Here is a 14,962-nt window from a genome sequence, read left to right as displayed (position 1 = left end):
CCCTGAGCAGCATTTCTGTGCCACAGCTCACTCAGTGCACAATCACTGAAACACAAACATTTCCAGCAACTCTGGCTCCTGCACTGTCATATTTAACTTTTGAGGGAGATTACTGTAAAGAGCTTACTTGGTACGTTAAAGAAGCTGCAGCCAGAGAGCAAGTGGGACACTTATTAATGCCTACTAGTCCCCTGCTATTTATCTGGCAGCACGGAAAATATTTTTACAGTCTTCTCTTTTTTTTTTTTTGGCTATTTTTGAGTCCTTGTATCTTAAGAGCACTTTCAGAAGTGTCGTCTACGCAGACTGGTAAAAACATAAAATTACTTTCAGGGCTAGAATCAGAGAAATAACATATCACACAAAGGAATTATCAGCTTGCAGATGGAGACTAAAGAGCTGAATAGCATTTTATTAGCAGTAAAATTCCAAAGCTGCATTCAAAAAAATCTATACATTGATGGGCAGCGAAACCATTTTCGATGCTTTAACTTTTGCTCTCTGCCAAGCACTGTGCTTGGCGCAACACAAAGAACTCCTTGGCCCCAAAGACTGCATTTTAAGGTGATTAGAATTAGATTAATATAAGATTACTTGGCAATCCTTTAGAAGTGTGCCAGCAAAATGGGAAATAAAATTTTAAAACAGCATTATCACTCTTGCAATATAACATCAAGGGTGCTCTGCAAATACACGACTTTCCTGCAGCTCTGACCTTGGGAAGTTTTCACCATACGCCTAGCATTTAGCAAGGGAACAGAACATCTGATTTCAGCACGGCCTGCTCCGTGCTCTTTCCAAAATCTCAGTATTTGCTCCTTATACACGTCTAAATATCCAGACTCGGTCTGCCCTACCTCTGCTACAGGTGTGAGGCTCCACTGCTGGTGGCTCTGGGATATACTGGGAGAAAGGCTGCGTGGCACCAGCTGGGTGCAGCCCACAGGTGAGATTTCCTCCAGTGTGACCGGGCATTCGTTTTTCACGGCTCACGTGTCTGTCTCACCAGTGGTGTGAAGGAAACTAATGGCTTTACTATCAAGAAGCAAGACAAATGAAGCCTGCACCACACCACACACCACGCGATGGATGTCATCAGTTGGGAAACTGGGGGAGTGAGAGCTTCAGTGCCCTTCTCTCGCCCTCTTTTAGGAGAAGGCTGGGTGGGGATGACTACTACTTATTATTTTTATTTTCAGCTGTAAATGAGACATTTTAATTTAATGTCAAAACTGAAATGTCTGTCTGCAGATGCAGGAAAACGTTTATTTCATCTGGTAATGTCCTCATATATCAGCAGGTTTGTCTCACGTTTTAAGAATAAAAATGACCTCTGAAATGACTGAACTTGAGGATTGTTTTTTTTTTTTTTTTTTTTTTTTTTTAAATTTCAAACAATTCTTTTAATGCTCAAGTATTTATTTCTGATATTCTACGTGCAACAAAAATGCTTATACCAAACTATGAGAAAGTGGCAATTACCAACTGGGGAGTTATAAATAAAACTATAAAATATTCAACTGATCCATAATTCATTTGGTAACAGACACCCAGCCATCTGGGCTGGGGTGAACTTGCAGCTCTGGAATAGGTTGGTCTCTGAAGAAGACTTTGCATTCAGAATGAATGCAGCCACCACACACAAAAAAAAATCAAATAATAAACCCGTTGTGCATTGCTGGCTTTCAGGTTTTACTTTTCTGTTTTCTAACTATTTATAATTGCTTTAACTACATGCAACTAGGCTGCAAAAATGATGTGAAAGCCATGAAGGAGAGCCTGGCCTAATGCTGGGACAGAGATACCACGGACTTCCCTCTGGTCGGTCACCCATACGAACACGCTCCTGCTGGTGTCACCAGTAGGGACCTCGTTAGATTATTTACGCTTATACCTACCTAAAACACATCCTGGTAGTTAACTTCAGGAAACGGATGAGGATCCACAAATGAAATTATTCTTCCTCACTGCAAACTCGATATGTGGCACGCCAGCAAAGCTCCCCAGTGGGCTCAGGCTTCAGCTGGAGTCCAAAAGCCTGACAGCAGAAAAGTTCAAAGCGGACTTCTCAAAAACTCCCAGCTTCTGATGCCACTTATTCTGCAATCAGGGGGAAAAACCCCAGCAACTTCAAGAGATGCAGCAAGGCCTGGGCTGAGAACCATTCAAAACCACTCCACAGGCAATGCTACTATATAAAAGGATGAAAGATCCTCCCTCTCCTAGGGAGGAAACCTGAAAACCTCCTTTCCAACACAGGAGCCCTCATAATGAGGCAGAAGTCTCCAAGGCAGCACCAATTACACTTAGTAAAGTACCCCTGTGTCAGTCCATACTGGTAAGACGACGCTTTGCTTTCCAGAGTGCCTCGTTCAGGTTGTTCCTGATACCTGTGGTAACGCCCTGGAAACTAGCGCGGTATCTCTAAATGACAGCAGTTTCCACACAGATATGCAATTGCAAGTCTTAAACCCTCTATTTATGCCACTAATAGCTCCTCTCTGACCAACATGAATCTAAAGCACGGCTTAAACTATCAGACATGCTCAATTCATACAGAATTGCCTGCAGCTGCTAAATTTTTCTAGGAGTTCATAAAATGCTTAGACAAATTTGTGGAAGAAAAATCCATTAAGGGCTGTAAAGTACCGAGGGGTGCTCCTGAGAGGTTGGAGAGTACACTAAGGGAACAGCAGCACGTGTCTGCCTTGTGCTCTTGCCCTTTCTGTGGTACCCACTCCTGACCACTGCCAGGAAGACGATGCAGCTCTGGGGATCAAGCACTGTTACCACTGCCATTTACAGGCAAGCCCTGCTCACTGCCTTGGCTGTGGAAAAGGAGTTTTACAAAAATAAGGACCTGTTTAAGCTTTCACGTGTCCTAGGCTAACAGTTCTGGTTAAAAAATTGTGAATATAAGAATATAAGCAAGCTGCCCCCCCCCCCCCTTGAAGATGCTGTCATCTTCTCACCTTGCTTCCTGTTGTTCTCTTCCAAGTTTGCTGTCCCTCAGTTTCAAGAGCACATGGCTGTTAACGTAAGATTACAAGAAGCTTTACATCACAGCTTTCCCTATCCAAACTGCACTCGGCTGCTTTTCAAAGGCTGGTACATCCTGAGTGCTAAGGAAAGCCCCTTCTCCTTTGATCCCTGCAACTTCGGTGTCAAAGCCTGCACAGTCAGAGTGAGGGTCATGGCTCTCAGCACACCTCCCTGCTCCTGACAGCTCTCTAGCTGCTCCAAGAGTTTAGTGTTGTTTTTTTTTTTTTTTTTTTTGGTCAAGGAAGAACCTGTCCCTGCTTCCCAGGCAGCAGCGTGGGTTGCCAGGTCCTGTCCTCCAACATCTTTACTCAGATATCATTGCTGCACCACAGGACGCATCTTGTACCTCTGTTTTGGCCTCAGGCATGCAGGCTCCTCGAGGCATTAGACACACTAATTCCTCCTCTGTTAGCGAGCACATCCAGATCTTTCTTGCCCTCTTCCCCAAAAGGCTTGAAAATATCATACAGGTCACGGAGCTGGATTGAACACTGGTTTCTAGCTTTTCAAACAGAAAACAGGCAAGGGGCTTACCTGAAAACACAGAGAGGAGGCCTTTAAGCGTAAAGGAAGCAAGCAGGGGAAATAAGCAGAGGAACTGCCCCGCTCCTAGACCCCTAGGCCAGCTCCATGCCTGCACCCATTCCCAGCACAGAAGATGCTGGAGATTAAAGGCAAAGAAAACTCCTCTGCTGCTGCCACAGATCACAACCACTTGCTCCCTACAGGCCCGTTACGAGACACCCGGCCCTGAGTAAGACTTCATGGTAGGTGCCTTCTGTACACGGGGCAGATAAGATGAAACACCTCGTGGGAGATGCACACCTTTGGTCTGGAGTGACAGCGCTACTTGCTGTCACCCAGCACTTTCACCCAGCTTGGTGAAATCCCTAAGAAAAAAATGCCGTGCGGTTGCCTCACAAAAAGCCAACTTCAGTGTTAGTGGCACGGGCAGACTGCTCTCTAGAAATGGTATAGGAAGAGGTGTTATGTGGCAGTTTCAGAAAGACAAAAACTTGAAGAAAAAAAAGGATGGCTAACTTAAAAAAAATCCCATGGAAACAACAGAAACTTAGTGGGAAAGCAAAGTGTGACAGGGAACCAGTCCTGAGCCTAAGGGCACAGCATCCAACACGGACAGGTCCCATCCCAGGTACCATCACACCCCTTGGGACTGACAGAGCTGAAGTGTGCTGGGGTCCCCAGCTGAGATTAGCTGATTCACTGCATCTTGTGTGCAACCATTACTGTTTTCTTGCTGTATTTCCAAACTTGATTTCCAAAGTTCAGAGGAAAACAGTCTGAAATTAGTCTGAAAATGCCAGACAGATCGCCAGTGCAAGTTCTTTCTGATTATTTTAAATTGGGGAGAGAAGGAAGGGGAACAAATTAGTTTGGAAAGAAACACATTTTTGTCAGGAAGCAATCCCTTCAAGAACCCAAACCAGACGCAGTTTCTGCTGCCAAAAGCTCCCATGTGTAGAAGCCGTGGTGCAGCCAACATCCTGCTGCTTGCGCGTTCTCCGCAGTCCTGAAATTAGCACGGTCTTTTCGGGGCTGACAAAGCCAAAACAACAAAATAAACCCCGGCATTTCTCTGCGGCGCTGGGTTAGTGAATACCAGCCAGCGGGACTCAAACAGCCAGACCTATCCCATGGCATGCAATTTTTTTCATTTTCCACAGCAAGCAGCTCTTGTAGCAGACTTTCTCCTATTGCCACAGTTGGCCTTGAATCACTACCAGGCTTTTAGTGACTCTACCTAATTACACCAGCCTTCACGGAAACGTAATCATACTAGCTGAAAACCCGTGTGAGACAAAGGACAGGGCCCCAGAGCAGCGTGTTTGGTGCTGATCTCATGGGGAGATGAGTGGGCTGAGCCCCCCCAAGGCCCCATACATTCTGCCTGCTCTCATTTCGAGGACAGCTGAAGGTGAGGCTCCTTCAGAGAGATCCAGCATCGCTGGGTAAGGCCAGCCATGAACCACTCTGCCTGCACACCTCTCTTACTAGCCCCAAAGGGCATTTTTCAGAGGAACCTAAAGAAAACAGATATCCACGTCTCCATGCCTGGCAGCTAGCCTAATTTGCAGGGTCTCTGTCTCTAGCTGCTTTGTTTCTGGCATGGACAAACTGATCACCACCCCTGGGGGTGCCCAGAGAGCAGAGGGCAAGCTGTGTTACTGGGAAGCACGTCTGACGCACGGGTTGTACAGCGAGCAAACAGGCCTGGTTCTCCTTTTGTAGGAACTTGGGGGGCAGAGGGGACAAGGCACGGAGACAACAAAATACCCCACTCCTTGCTTTGGACAAAGCCTTGCACCATCCCTCTGGGTGATGATCAGATTTTGCAAACACCTCCCATTGAATCAAACACAAGAGCATACACAGGTGCCATTTCGGTACTACAGGGTGCATTAAACACTCCTGGCTTGATCCACCACAACTCCCCCTGGCTGCATCACACTCCTACCAACTGAACCTACCCACGAGCCTTACCAGGAGTTGCATTTGTCACACGAAACCCACAGGTCTACTGCCATCTCCTACAACAGACCTCTCAACACACAGCCATAGGTAATAATTGTGCAAGAGAGGCATTCTTGGCTGGAGGCACGGGAAGCCAGCTCCGCAGATAAATCCGGCTGCAACTATTGGGAATTTGGCACATAACTCAGGGAACAGGACCATTTCCTCACAGGCTGGAGCAATCAGCAATGTATCATCTTCTCTCATGCAGCTACATTTATGGAGGTTTATGTGGATTTAACTCTGCATATCAGGGAAAATGTAGTGCCAGCGATGAAATGCCAACGCAAACCTACCGACAGTAAAATCTCCTTCCAGCAGTGGAGTTACTGGCAGCAGCCTTCACAGTGCAACAGTAAACAGCGTTAGGACCACAACACCCACTGATCTGTATTACACAGGTGCCTTCAACAGGTGTCGTTCTGCCATCCTCTGATTCTCCTCCAGAAGATTTCCTGCCACATCCATCAGCAGCGAGCAGCAACCCCAGCACGCCTTTATTTCTTCTCCTTGAGATATATCTGAGCAATTTGTTTAACACTTCAACAACCCAGTCTAATTACCAGGACAGGTATCTGATGAAGTGCAATGCAATCACACTCTCACTGCTGGCTGCCAAGCCTGTGCACATACACCTGGGTAGCAAGAACCAAACAGAGCCCTGCTCCATCTAGCATTTTTCTGCTCTGCAGAGATGATCTGCCAATCTCCATCTAGCTGTTACTCTGCACATCGCACCAGATTTCCTGGCTAAGTCTGGTCTGGAAGGAGAAGGCAAGTACTGGCTCCAGTGATCTGGCAGCACAAACCTCATGGTCCCAAATGCCACTGGTTTCCATTCCTGGAAGGGCTCCACGGCAGACAAGTGCCACTGGAGGCCCTAAATTAAATGTCAGGAAGCAAGCCAGGTAGGCAAAGGGAGAGAACCCAAAACACAGAGCATATGAGAGACAAGGAGAGAAAGGAAACAGAGGTGGGGGGTGGTTTCTGGGTCTTAGAGAAGCTGTGTGATGTGCCTGGTGTGTTGCTGTGCACAGAAGGAGTAGTAACCACGTTCTTTTTCTCCCATCACACTTCCAAGTGACAGAGGATAGCGGCAGCTCCTCACCTGCCTCTGTCATGGCACAGGGCTTTGCAGTGCCCCATCTGCCTGCCCCCAAGGCAACAACTCTTTTCTCCCTCTGGGCTTCCAAATGGATGGCAGGCAGATCCCAGCCCTGGACAAAGGAACGAGCCTGTCTGCGTGATCTGTCTGTCTGCACAAACCCATTGTCACGGTGTGCGATGACATCTCAGCCCTACCTTGTTAGAGAAGCAGTGACACTGTACCGTATGTCACCAGCCTGAGTCCAGCATCACACTGAAGAAGAGGAACTAAATTTCCTGAAGTCACTCAAAACAATTTTCTCAAGGGAACCGCAAAGTTTAGGACGTTTTAAACCACTGGCATTTGGAATCCAAATTAACTCCTAGGGATTGCCCTTTCCCAACAGGAGAGGCAATCGTATTCCTTCTGGTTTAGTGGGTAGATGCACTAAAATGCAAAGAAGCGGTGGGACCTCCACGTAGCTTAATGTAAAAGAAAACGAAAAAAGCCACAAATGCTAAGTGTGTCCTGCTGGAAGGAAACATGTTGAAGACTGCAGTGATTATATCCTGTGAGACACAACCTCCCCCCTCCACCCCACACATTTGAAGAGGCCACAGCCCAGCCCTCCACACGCTGGGGACTTCCACCCATTTCAATGGGAGGCCCGCACCGGGTCTGACTGGCTTGGGCTCCCCCCCCAGACATTTCCCCGGGTTGAAGATCCACTTACCTGCCTGGTTTGTGGTTACATTTACAGAAACAAACTGCCGGGCTCCTGGGTTCTGGTCGGACACTCCATTCACTGCCTCAATTTCAAAGGTATAGTTTGTATGAGCAAGCAGATCCACCATCATGACAGAGGTGTTTTTCAGGCCGGTTTGCTGGGGGAGGTACCTGACATGACCGCCACACGCCTCACACAGACCTGAGTGTGAGTTGCACTTCTTGCATGCAATATAATAAGACACATCTTTCCTTCCACCAGTATCAGCAGGGGGAATCCATTCCAGAAAGACACTAGTCTCGTTAACATTTGAGATGGCACTCCGAGGAGCAGAGGGGGGTCCTGGTTTGTAAAGCGAGAGAAACACATGGTAAAAACAGTATTATCAGTCATCCTGCTCTCTACTACTCTCTAGGTTGCACGGAGCTGCCACGTTGCTCACGTGCCAAAAAGCACGCGGGGAAAATTTTCAGCAGCAACCAAAAGAACGGGAAGATGGGGATTTGAGCGTTCCCACCTTACCTTAAAGGGTCTGTGTTGGGACACAGTCATCTGCAAGGGAGGCTGAGACACAGGGCTGGCTCAAAACCAGCAGGAGCAGCACATTTCACACCAGGGCACTGCCTCTGGTGCCCTCCTTGTTCTGCTTGCTAAGCGGGCTGCAAATCTTTGCTCTGCCCAAGTCACGTTGGCTTAATGGGGGGCAACATTCCCCCTCCTTACCCCATCACTAGCTCTGAATCCTTAAAAAAAGACACACACACCGATGTTTCCCCACCGCTTTGGCACTCAATTCCAACACTGAATCCTTCCCTCCATCCGCCTGCTTCTCCCTATTAGCTCTTTGGCAAGAGCAAAGCCTAAGCCTGGGCATCCAAATCACACCTAAGCGAGACACTCGATGGAGCCCAAAACAGATGGTGATCTACACGGGCCACCGCAAGCACAGCCGTATCTGGCTACTCCACGGCAGCCGTCTTGGTCCCTGCCAAGCTCCGAGCACCAGCACGGTTGGTTAGCCTCACCGTGTTCCCTTCTTTTGCCAAGCCTCCCCTCTCAGTATGCCAGCACGGCTCTGGCAAAGCTATCTGAGGAGGAACGGCTGCTGCAGAGGTATCCGAGCCCCCGCAGATGTGGCCTGCTTTCCTTTACCCTGCTGGGAGAGGCCACAGCTGGGAAAAAAAAAAAAAAAAAACAACACAAAAACACATTACACACTGAGGCCACGGTTTCTAAAAGCGATTCCCAGTTCAGCAGGTGGCTGTGCTGCCCACCTGGAGATACCCTCGAGACCACTTACTTGCTTATTTTTTGACATGCACCTTCCCCAAAGCCAGGCCCTTCCTTGGATGCCTGCACACCTGAACTGCTCGCATCTCACTTGATGGCTTTGTGTTAGAGAAATCTGCCCCTTTGGGGAGGGAAAGGGAAATACTGCCCCGAAGATGTTTTAAGAAGCTGTTTGTTTTAATAGACTTGTCTTGGAGATGAAGGGCTGGCTGCAGATACACCCTGAAGACAACGTGGAAGGACAGCGAGGACCTCATGCAAGAGCCTCGCACGGGGAAATTTATCAAAGAAAACTGGGATGGATTTTAGCCACAGCATCACCAGAAGCTATACAGCACAGACTGGGATTTTTCCAAAGAAAGTAGAGGAGCGAAGGCAACATCCTGCCATCCAGTTCGAAGGAAGCTGTCAAAACCCATGAGCAGCTTCTTGATATGTGCCCGTCAGCTAGCTTCATCAGCTAGCACCCCCTACAAATTTAACAGCCTGTCTTAGGCGGTCGTCTTCTAGTTTTGTTTTGATAATTTAACTCCATTTGTTACTTAAAATGGGCAATGTTGCAAAACCGAAGCTACCTTATAAACCAGGAGCATTTTTCCCTGTTTCCCTTTCCTACTCCCCTTTTTAAGTCTATAAAATTGGTAATGGTTATGAAACACTGCGATGATTTCAACTCAAGCTGTTCTGATTCAATGAGAAGCTCACTGCCGGAGGGAAATAAATAATCCTGATATATATATTATTGTCAGGGAAAAAGCAGTCAAAGACAAAAGCTAGGTTAGCTTAGGAAGCAGCAGATCAGCCTTGTCGGAGGCACATTTTGTTCCGTAATCTGTGAATGAAAACTTTGCTAATGTGGAAACGAGGCACGTTGTGGGTTTAGCCCCTGCAGGTAGGGCTGGAAGGGGGTCCCTGCACGCTTACTCACCTCCCAGAGAGGCAGATGCAGAGAGGAGGTTCAGGAAACGCTCTGGCTGCCAGCTATCTGCGCACACACGCTGATTTAAAGTCGACAGCCTACTTGCTTACATCCCTAAAACGAAGCACGGGCTCAGGTCTCTGCAGGTTGGAGGACCAGGTGCTCAACTGCGGCCGTGCCAGCAATTCCTAAGTGAGCCGGGACGGTCTTTGGGACGAGGACTACAATTATCCTCCAGATAATGGCTTCACAGCACTATAAAGGGGGAACAAGCATCCATTTGCCAGGCACGAAGACCCTGGAAGGAGCTGACACGTCCTCGGAGCGGAGAGGGCTCTGCCACCAGGCTGAGTGTTTCCACAAGCCCGCCTCTCGCAATCGGCACCTCAGGGGTCCAGCGCTCTTCAGCTAATGACACCGCAGTACAGCAGAAGGCAGAACTATTTTCTGTCCTGTCACACTCACACTGCTATAATGGAAACTATGAAATTCATCGCGGGAGCTGTGAGGAGTTATATACGTTGCACTCAGGGTTGTGTTTTTTTTTTTTTTACTGGTTAAATTGCCCGATTTTTTCTTCCACTGGATGAATGCACTTTTACTGCTACCAGTACTCTAAGACGAAAATAAAGAACTCAGGCACAAAAAAACACTTATTGGACAACGTGTCTTTAACAGAGGATAAATTATTACTTTTGCAAAGTCACCAGAGGTTTTTACTTGCTTTGTACAGCTGCTCTTCTTGAAGGTTTAAAAACATCAACTTCAGTGGAAATGCTTTGAAGCTAGCGGGACTTCATAACCTATAAAATTAGCATTCTCAAAGGGGCTCTGAGAAAGGTCTTTAGCAGTCTGCAGATATCTAACAAGACCTACTTGAAGAATCCTGAAACCACATATGGGTAAAACTTTGAAAAATCACAGCTGGGAGAAGAAAACGGTGTTTTAGCTCCCGAAGAGGAGGGGCCCTAACAAGGTCTGTTTTCATTGCCAAACCTCCCTTTGTCAAGGACGAATATATTCATTCACTGTTTTTTTTATTTATTTTTTTATTTTTTTTGCTACTTTATGGCCTAAGAAGGCAGATTCAACATTTCTGCAGCACGATCCAAAAAGCAAATCATTTCTGATGATAAAGATATTGGTGTTTTTCTTGATGGACAGCAAACCTGTTGTTGGCTGAAATGCACATGTAAAAAAATAACCTGAGAAAGTTCCCCTGAGATACTAATATATATTTTCACATGCACACACAAACTCTAAAGTAACCTTTGAGAAGAGAATATACCAAACACTACAAAAACATCAGTGTCCCACCTTGTCCTACTATTCCCTCTATGCTCTTTGTACCATTCCCTTTTATTCATATTTCCCCTGTATGCTCTGAACTGCAACAGGATTCTTCGTCAGAGATGAGAGGGGGGAAAAAGGTGTAACTTTGATGTTTTCATTATAAATTGATATTTTGCAAGAACTGAAGCTAGGACTACCAAATTAAGAAGAAATCAAGCTCAATTATTTCCTGGAAAATTTATAGGAAATAACTAGGAAAAATTAAATAAACATATATTTGTCTTTTTCCCCCACTGTGCTCATCTGTGCAGTTGACAGTGGTTTAGCGGTTTTATTTAGCAATGCTGGTGATGGTGGTGAGACCATTGCAGTTTGGGACTGATAAACTTTCTCTCAAAATTAGGAAATTGTGATTTTATAGTTGCACCAACTGCACGGAGACTTTGCAGGTATAGAGCCGAAAACAAACACTGATGTGTTCTCTAAAATTAACTAGATTTCAAGTTGAGGAAATCCAATGAATATTATTAACTTCTGCTGTAATAAATAATGAAAACATTCACAAAACTTGCAGTATTTTCCTACCAGTCATGACTCAAACCTGTCTTGCTTGTGCTTCAGTTCATGACAAGATGTTCCCTTGCAACTCTTGTCGTGTTGGGTTTGAAATGTTAGTGTTGCTACCTGCTACTCACTGTCCCTGCTGAAATGTACTAGCCTGCAGCTGAAATGGGGTAACACACAGGCTTTCCTCACCACCTGCAGCAGAAATTCAGCTGAACGAGGACAAAATCCCAAGGAAGGATGCTTAAGACAAGTGAGAGTGGCTTAACACTGAAACGCATGGAGAGGGCTCAAATGATCCACCTTGCTTTCAGGGTAGCAAGCAGGAACACCAGCAGAGCTGCTTCAATATCCTAAAATGCTGTACCAGCTTGCTCTGTATGTGACACAGCAGCACACTCCGGAACAGTGGGTGACAGAAGCAGAGCAGTGCCTGGGTCAGCATTAAACCTTTCATCTGCCTCAGAAGCACTCGGTGTCCTGCCATGCCACATCCTAATAGAGCTTCACACACCATGCCTGGACTTTAAACAAGCTTACAGTAAGCTTTCAAAACAAACAAAAAGCAAAGATTAAACCCCCCAAACAAAAGCTTTAAAAAAAATAAAAATAAAAACCAAGCAAACAACATCAACAAAAATCAACCTCGAAATATTTGTGGCATCATAAAGTACAGCCTTTACTTATAGGATTCAGACTGTGCCAGGAACATGTGGGAGAAGGGCACTCATATTCCTCCGTGTTTTATTATGTGCTCATCATCAAACATGGTCGTACCCCTGTGAAAATCCCACCCTATGCTCAGGTCACAGACAAGTAAGCACAAACCTCTTCCTCAGGGGCGGCAGCTTCTCCTCCGTGCTAACTCACCAGCGGGGTGATTTGGCATAACCCCTGGTTTGGCTCTGCCTAGGCAAAAAAGCTGATTTGGGGTGGTTTTTCAGTGTCCCCCTCCCTTCCCATTTCTCAATACCCACACTGACTAGACATCTTTCTCATTGATCTATGTGCTTTAAAGTCTTGCCATGAGGCAAAACAGACATCAGGAAGCCCTGTTGTCACAGTTTCTCGTGCTGTAGCCCATCCCAGTCACCGCTCTGCGAGACACTGGTACATGTACTTAAAAAGCTGAGGAGTGCGTGCACGACTCGCCCCCCACCAACACTGCTTTGATCATAGCTGCACTGCCTCCTCCTTCCCTGCAGCACACCTTCACCAGCCACGTGCTTCAAGTTCCTTTGGCTGATGAAGGGTAAGCCCTGCGTTCAAGGGCCCCAACTATCCTACATCTTCTGTGCCAAGAGCCCCTTCCAGGGGAGCAGAGAGCTGCTGAGGGCAGGCTCCTCCACAAAGTGACTCTCCAGCAGGAACAGACTTTTTCTTTCCCTTTTCTGACGTGCAAACCTGGGTAGCTAGGAAGGACAGCTGTATTCACTGGGAAAACACTCAGCAGGACTAGCTGGGGGTCTACAAACTGAAGCCCTGAGTAAAATAATATATTTCAAATATTTTTTTTTTATAAAAAAAAAATCAAATACAAATTTGAAATATATATATTTGAAATATAAAGCAAACAGAACAACCAGCCTTCAAGCACAGTTGAGAGGATAGCTCACAGATGGCAGCAAAAGGGCCATGCTAGTGGTTCCAGTTCTACCTCCCAATCCCCCAGCTTGTTTTTTATACCCTCCATCCCCTACACCAGAGGATAAGCTCTACATTTTTGCTGCTGGTTTGGAGAAGCATTTTACCCTGCGAAGCTTTGAGGCTACCGTGACGAATAACCTCCTCCAGGCAGCTTGGAAAGGTAGGGCTCTCTCCCTGCTGGTCTGCTGAAAATGAGCTACGAGATGATGCAAAGCAGGACCATATCTACTCTATCTACAGCTATGGTAGACAAGCGCTACCGTAGCTCCTTCCATACGTGTGTGGGACACCGGTACAGGTCTGAGCGCAGTGCCGCTGGCTGGGAATGCCCCCAATGTGATGGTAGAGCAGACTGTGAGAGATGGAGCATCATCTGCTCGTTACTTAAATGCTACCTGGGTTTAACGCCAGCTTTCGAAGCAAAAGGCCTGAGTCTGTTCTTGGAACTGGGGGTGTGGTGGGCAAAGCCAGTGAGGTTGCAAGTGTGTCAGACTAACTCCAGCTGAAGCCCAGAGCCTGGAAAAGCACATTAAGATCATAACGTCTAGTCACAGTAAAAGGAACAGCTCAAAAGGATTAAAAACAACCCTCTAAGCACATGCTTACTTGTACAGGCCATTGTAGGTGGGTCTGATTCCCTCCTAAAATAGTGCTCTTCACACAGGCAAGATGTGGATGCTTCATCAAGCGTGTAGCTGTGAGGGGGACATTTGCTGCAGGATGGACTGTGGGGTGAAGCTTTGAAGAACCCAGGTCTGCATACTGTGAAAAGAAGAACCACAGGCTAAGCTCTCCCGTCATAAAAAATTAGTCTCTTCACATTTCCTTTTAAAAACATGTCTTCAGCTAGAAAGAAAACAGACAAACACTCGCGGACTATTTGGTTTGAATATTTTAAAACAAGTCTACCCCACTAATAAACAAGGCATGCTTAAATATCCGCCTGAAAAAAGAATGAGAATCTGTTGACTGCCTCTCCCCTAGCATCTGCCTTTGCTGGGTATTTATTTCCTCTGTTAAATGCATGAGAGGTAACATCTTTTGGCTCTGCTTTAGAAAACATTATTGTGTTTGGGTGGTGTGTTTTTTTTTTTTTTCATTCAGGCTTAGAAAAACAGGTAAAATACATCCTGTGGTTTTTGTTTAAGATGTTCTATACCCAGAAATCAATGTCTCAGCAAACAAATAACAATACAGTGGTTGAGGGAATCTCGAGATTGACAGTTTTAAGACATTGTGATAAGGCTACTTCCCTAGGGTTTTTTCCCCTGAAAACCTGTGATGAATTTTAAAGTACTTTATATAAGACAGATTGCTCTGGGTACAGCCTGGGAAGCATGCTCGCCGTCCAAGATATTCCTTTCAGCTCCAATATATATGCATGATGAGGTTCAAAGAGTTTATATGAGAGATATTCATGTTCTTACAAAAGCAATATATTGGCTAAGGCTAGCTTAGGCTTTTTTATTATTATTATTTATTTTGATAATTTGAACTGAATGCAGTAATACCTTTTTTTTTTTCCAGCCTCTTGGAACAAGCACTCTTTCACCTAAGTGAAGATTGCTGCGCTTACTCACCGGTGTGTGCGCACGGCGACAAGCGGTGACAGCCAGAGGTTTGCATTTATTCACCTTGGCTTTAGAAAAAAGCCAAACGGACCTGTAATTATGCAGTCGGATGCATAATTACAAACCCACAGCTACCGGGAAGAAAAACAAAGCACGGATATATCCATGGCTGGCTATTCGGACGCACAGAAGTTCCCTGGCAATCAGTCTTTCCATCTGCATTCAGACTCGCCTGGTGGCAAAGGAGAAGTGCTCACAGCAAACAAATTAGTACTGTCCCACTAACAACA

General features: G+C 46.1%; 1 protein-coding gene across 18 annotated transcripts in view; it reads right to left on the bottom strand.

The window, feature by feature from the left end:
- The window catches only part of EPHA5 (EPH receptor A5), a 189,972-nt gene that overhangs the window by 76,995 nt on the left and 98,015 nt on the right, over positions 1-14,962 (bottom strand). For 11 of the 18 annotated variants that reach the window (XM_068681612.1, XM_068681613.1, XM_068681619.1 and 8 more), the window contains exons 4-5: positions 13,708-13,863; positions 7,395-7,730 (exon numbers count right to left, since the gene is read on the bottom strand). The exons of 3 other annotated variants lie outside the window; for them this stretch is intronic. In XM_068681612.1, coding sequence (XP_068537713.1) covers positions 7,395-7,730; positions 13,708-13,863 — 492 coding nt within the window. The remainder of the gene's footprint in view (positions 1-7,394; positions 7,731-13,707; positions 13,864-14,962) is intronic. 4 more of the 18 variants (XM_068681625.1, XM_068681628.1, XM_068681618.1 and 1 more) reach the window with 3 other exon arrangements.

The sequence above is a fragment of the Anas acuta genome, chromosome 4 (genome assembly GCF_963932015.1).
Source record: "Anas acuta chromosome 4, bAnaAcu1.1, whole genome shotgun sequence".
Taxonomy (NCBI): domain Eukaryota; kingdom Metazoa; phylum Chordata; class Aves; order Anseriformes; family Anatidae; genus Anas; species Anas acuta.
This window is presented reverse-complemented; position numbering and strand designations above follow the sequence as displayed.